We start from the raw sequence: 6,011 nt of genomic DNA, 5'->3' as shown, positions 1-6,011 counted from the left end.
ACCAAAAACCAAACCTGTTGCTGTTGAGTTGATTCCGACTCATAATGACCCCGTGGGATAGAGTAGAACTTGCCCCAGAGGGTTTCCAAGGAGAGGCTGGTGGATTCGGACCGCTGACCTTTTGGTTAGCAGCTGAACTCTTAACCACGGAGCCACCAGGGCTCCATTTATTATATAAGGCAGTAGTATATCAATACTATCTTTAGGTCTTTTTTAAAATGTCTTTTCCTTTTCGACGGCACTGGGTTTGGGTTTCCTTTTTAAGTCTCCTTCAGATATTTATTTTAGGTCTTTGCAAGACCTGGGTGGGAGCAAATATAGCAGCATCAGGATTTGGGTTCAGGCCTTGCAAACCTCCAGGGATGACTCTAGGTAATGAGGCCTTTCCTCTCTTCGCTAACTCCAGATTTCTCCACTTGGTCTGTATCCACACACTTTTATTAACAGAGCCGGAATCGACTAGATGGGATTTTTTTTTTTTTGGGCAATGCATAATAGAAAGGGCTGTCCTTCAAGAAAACACAGAAAGTACCCTGAATATTATTTCCTGATGGGTGAAAATGGCAGTCTGATGCAGCTCAATCTGGGGTGTGTGATGGTTATTAGAAATTGAACCTACAGCTTAGGTGAATATACTCAGGTGATTAGTATTAACTAAAGGAATTGATCAAATAAGCATCTGAGAAGGTGTTTTGGGAAGGAATTCAGAATCCATGCTAAATCAGCTACATTTCATTCTTAGAGTTTCTCCAGCCTGTTTAACCCCAGCTCGTGTTGGGAAAGAGGCTGGTTTATGAGATTGGAAGGAGAATGCCTCCTTAGTCAAAGGTTTTCAATATTTAACTACCAGTTTTCCCTTCCCAGGATCCCCCAGCCAATGAGCAGCAATATTTGGCTGGAGCTATAGACCTTGAACCAGCCTCTTCGTCTGGCCAAGGCAGTTTCTTCATGTGTATAGCTATGCATGAATATAGGTATGTTGTTGTTATGTGCTGTTGAATCGGTTCCAACTCAAAGCAACCCTATAGGACAGAGTAGATCTGACCCCTAGGGCTTCCAAGGAGCACATGGTGGATTCAAACTGCCAACCTTTTGGTTAGCAGCCAAGCTCTTAACTTCGCCACCAGGGCTCCTGTGTGTGTGTGTATATATATATATGTATGATTATTATTATGTATATATAATTTATATCTGTATCTGTAACTGGAAACCCTGGTGGTGTAGTAGTTAAGTGCTACAGCTGCTAACCAAAGGGTCAGCAGTTCGAATCCACCAGGCCCTCCTTGGAAACTCTCTGGGGCAGTTGTACTCTGTCCTATAGGGTCGCTATGAGTCAGAATCAACTCGATGGCACTGGGTTTGGTTTTTTTTTTTTTGGTTTATATCTGTATCTATATATATAGATATATATCACAAATATGTTATGTATCTATCTAACTCATGGAATTATTGTGATTAAATGAAGAAATGCACTCAAAAACAGTTTTTTATACTCTCTAGAATAGTGCTTCTCAACTGGGGGCATTGTTGCCCCCCAGGGGACATATGGCAATGTTTGGAGATATTTTTGGCTGTCCCATCTGGGGAAGGGGTGTTACTGGCATCTGATGGGTAGAGGCCAGGGATGCCATTAAATGTTCTTCAGTGCAGAGGACACCCTCTCAAAACAACCATCCAGTCCATAATATCAGTAGCAGGCCCAGGATTGAGAAACTCTGTTCTGGAACATTGTATAGATTTTTCAATTAAGTAGTTGTGTGATGTTGAGGGCATCATGTACCTCAGTTTGCTACTACGTAGGATCAGGAAACGCCCTGAAATAGATTACAGGATACTGTATCTGCTAAATTAAAGAATCTTATACTCATGACAAAGGTTGAAAGAACTGGATATAACAGATAACAGAGAGTGTTACTGGTGGGAGAGTTAATTGGTACATTGCTGGGTGGAAATCTATCAATAATTAAAAATTCTTGAAAAACATGAAATTCTAGAAATTTATCCTTGGGAAATAAAGAGGCATGAGAAGATCTACAATGGTATTCACTGGAGCATTGCTCATATATCAAAAAACCAAACCTGTTGCAATCGAGTAGATTCCAACTCTTAACAAACCTATAGGACGCAGTAGAATTGCCTCCATAAGGTTTTCCAAGGGTGTGAATCTTTACTGAAGCAGACTGCCACATCTTTCTCCCGCAGAGTGGCTAGTGGGTTCAAACTGCTGACCCAGTGCACCATCAGGGCTCCAGCATTGTTTATAAAGGTGAAATTTGGAATCGAGGCTGTGAGATATTACCACGGGCTCCGTCCAGTAGTGTTTCCCGAGCTGGTTGAGCCAGTTCTTGTAATACCAGTCACACCACTTGTGTGTGTGTGGTTATCTAAGCATAAGGAGCTGGACTGGCCCCTTCTCTTTGTGGTACAACATAGAACTTCTCACGGACCTGATCATTGCAGCTGATCAATATTAAAATGGAATAAATAAGGTCTTAAAAACTGTACTGCAGACACACCAACATTTGTATTTATATGATATAAACAGGTAGAAGAATCCAAGGTAAGCCAAGGTCAAGTGGAGCTGAAGCTTTTTTCTCTACCTAGTCCCTTGTTTTTCCCTCTCCCCCCTTCTTTCCACCTGTGTTCTCTTTCTTTTTCTGAGCATGGTCTAGCCCACTTGACTACCAGGAGCAGTCAAAACCTGTAAACACCTCAGGTTGAGAAAAAACAGTAGGGGAGACAGAAAGGTCTAAAGTTAGGGCACAAGCCATTCTCCTGCCCTGTCTATCCCCAAACTCACTGTTACTTCTGAATATTTTTCCTACCTCAAATCTAAGCTAACATTTTGGCAGGAAGCAAGGACCCAGCTAGATAAAACAAAAACAAAACAAACAATAAGTTATTTTGCTCTGGAGTTAAATGGCATAAAAAATATTTAAATGATTTATTACTGATGTGCTTTTCAATTCAATAGATATTTATGTGTGCCAGGGTCCTTGGTAGGCTGGGTGGGCCAGAGCGGATGAAGACATTCACTGTCCCAAGGGGCTTAGAGCTATTTAGGGAGTTGGGAGGCTGCTCAACTAATTGTATGGTAATCAACCAAGACTCAAGTGTTTTGAGAATGGAGAGCTTAACTGTAACCAAGATCAACAACAAAGACGGTTGCAGGATAAACTCATAAAGATATTAAATTAAGAGTTGCAGTTAAAGTCTCTGGATTTAGCCTCAGACAGTCCAGAGTTTTAATTCCATCTCCAACACGTATCTGTCAATCATCATTTAACTATTTTTTAAAAATAATAATAGCTCTCCAGTGCCCAAGTAAGAGCTACAAAGTTTTAGGAGCAGATAGTAGCCATGAAAAGGAGATCAAATATAAAATACACTGGAAATAACCTAAAGTAAGAAAGCCATATGCTATATTTGCATGTTTTAAATCATGGAACACTGTTTATAAAGGTGAAAAATTGAAAATGAGGAAGTAGAGCATTCTTACCGTATATACAGTTCCTCCCTGTGTGAAATGAGGAAAATAATAGGATCAACCTCAAAGAGTTGGTTTGAGAATTAAATGAGTTAACTACAAGTAGAGCCATTGGAACAGTGCCTGGTACATAGTAAGCTTTTGTTATGATTTCTATAATTTATTTAATTGTATGTGCATAGAAAATGTCAGGAGATTACTATAGAGTCTGTACTCTTGGGAGTGGAATGGGGAAGAGAAGGAATGAGGGATATATACTCTTTACTTCATACTGTTTTCTTCTTAAAAATTAAGTAAATAAAATTTTAATAACTATGCTGCAGATACATCAAAATTAGTATTTATATGATACAGAATAGGTAGAAGAATCCAAGCTCTGAGTCTATGGGCTTTGGATTCAGAAATACAACGGTGTGAATTTTGGTTCTGACCCCTAGTAATTAGATTATTTTGGTCAACATTAACCTCCCTAAACCTTAACTTTTTCATCTGTAAAGTGAGCATAATAGCACTCTCTTAGCCATCTAGTGCTGCTATAACAGAAATACTACAAGTGGATGGCTTTAAAAAAGAGAAATTTATTCTCTCACAGTCTAGTAGGTTACAAGTCCAAATTCAGGGTGTCAGCTCCAGGGGATGGCTTTCTTTCTCTGTTGGCTCTGGAGGAAGGTCCTTGTCATCAATTTTCCCCTGAACTAGGAGCTTCTCTGTGCAGAAACCCCAGGTCCAAACAACATGCTCTGCTCTCCATGCTGCTTTCTTGGTGGCATGAGTTCCCCAACTCTCTGCTTGATTCCCTTGCCTTTTATCTCTTATAAGATAAAAGATGGTGCAGGTCACACCCCAGGGAAACTCCCTTTACATTGGATCAGGGATGTGACTTGGTAAGGGTGTTACAATTCCACCCTAATCCTCTCTAACATAAAATTACTATCACACAATGGAGGACAACCACACAATACTGGAAATCATGGGCTAACCAAGTTGATACACACATTTTTGAGGGGACGCAATCCAATCTATGACAAGCACCTACCTCACAGGATTGGGTGCTATAATATAATGGAAGCATGTGCCTTATGCATAGTATGTTCTCTACATATATTAGTTTTCTTCTTTTATATTATCTTGTCATAGCCTCATACTTTCATCTCGGTTTCATTGACCCTTCCTCTCCTCTTGAATCACTGCAGGCTAAATATAAGTTGACATCAATGGAGAATAGTACAGAAGCAACAGAGTTCATCCTCTTGGGATTAAGTGATGACCCCAATCTTCAGATTCCCCTCCTCCTGATGTTTTTGTTCATCTACCTCATCACTCTGGTTGGGAATGGGGGGATGATAGTGATCATCTACTCTGACTCCCACCTCCACACTCCAATGTACTTCTTCCTCAGTAACCTCTCCTTTGTAGACCTGGGTTACTCATCAGCTGTAGCTCCCAAGATGGTGGCTACATTGCAGTCAGGGAACAAAGTCATTTCTTTTAATGGATGTGCTGCTCAGTTCTTGTTCTTTGCGGGTTTTGCCACTGTCGAGTGCTATCTCCTGGCTTCCATGGCCTTTGACCGCCATGCAGCGGTATGTAGACCTCTTCATTACACCACCACCATGACATCAGGTGTGTGTGCCCGCCTGACTATTGGCTCATACGTCTGTGGCTTCCTCAATGCCTCCATTCATGCAGCAGACACCTTCAGCCTTTCCTTCTGTGGTTCTAATGAGATTCATCATTTTTTCTGTGACATTCTACCAGTCCTGGCCCTCTCATGCTCCAACACACGCATCAGCAAGTTGGTTGTCTCCTTTGTTGTGAGCTTCAATGTCTTTTTCACACTCCTGGTCATCCTCATCTCTTACCTCTTCATACACTTTGCCATTCAAAGGATACGTTCGGCTGAAGGGCGGAAGAAAGCCTTCTTCACTTGTGCTTCCCACCTCACTACAGTCTCCATCTTCTATGGCACAATCATCTTCATGTACCTGCAGCCCAGCTCCAGTCAGTCCATGGACATGGACAAAATAGCATCTGTGTTTTACGCTGTGGTGATTCCCATGCTGAACCCCTTGAACTATAGCCTTAGGAACAAAGAAGTGAAAAGTGCTCTCTGGAAAATACTCAACAAATTTTACCCTCAGTCTTTAAGTGTGAATAGGAAGTAGGCACATAACCAAAGGAAAAATCATCTCTCAGATCTAAGTGCCTCCATGACTATCAAGGTTTGGCAGGTTTCAGTTCTGTCTTCCCCAAGAATGGTAGTTACTTCTGCTTGAAGAAGAGTCATAAAAAGTAGCCCTTTGAAATGCCCCACTCAGGAGGATACTATTATATGTAGCGAACAAGAACATGGAACATTTAAACCCTCTTTGCATTAGATTCATGATGCTTTTTAAAGCAGAAGATTGAAACATATATACATGTAAGAAATTTTCATTCAATATTAAATTTATTCTAAGGATCAAACCTTCATCTGGAATACACAGATATTGTGTTTTTCAATCCTTTGGTGCATGTGTTTGCA

The 6,011-nt window shown here is 40.8% G+C and overlaps 1 protein-coding gene across 1 annotated transcript; it reads left to right on the top strand.

Moving 5' to 3' along the window:
- Positions 1 to 4,698: 4,698 nt before the first annotated feature.
- On the top strand, positions 4,699 to 5,659 carry LOC126080842 (olfactory receptor 1444). The gene has a single exon (XM_049892029.1). It carries the CDS (start codon positions 4,702 to 4,704, stop codon positions 5,650 to 5,652), a length of 951 nt encoding a protein of 316 aa, XP_049747986.1. The 5' UTR covers positions 4,699 to 4,701; the 3' UTR covers positions 5,653 to 5,659.
- The last annotated feature ends 352 nt before the right edge of the window (positions 5,660 to 6,011 follow it).

This window comes from Elephas maximus, chromosome 7, assembly GCF_024166365.1.
Source record: "Elephas maximus indicus isolate mEleMax1 chromosome 7, mEleMax1 primary haplotype, whole genome shotgun sequence".
Taxonomy (NCBI): Eukaryota; Metazoa; Chordata; class Mammalia; order Proboscidea; family Elephantidae; genus Elephas; species Elephas maximus.
The sequence above is the reverse complement of the archived record's forward strand: the minus strand, read 5'-3'. Positions and strand labels throughout refer to the sequence as shown.

Excerpts from the sequence above, each read along its gene's own strand:
- LOC126080842 (XM_049892029.1), top strand. The coding sequence starts at position 4,702 with ATGGAGAATAGTACAGAAGCAACAGAGTTCATCCTCTTGGGATTAAGT.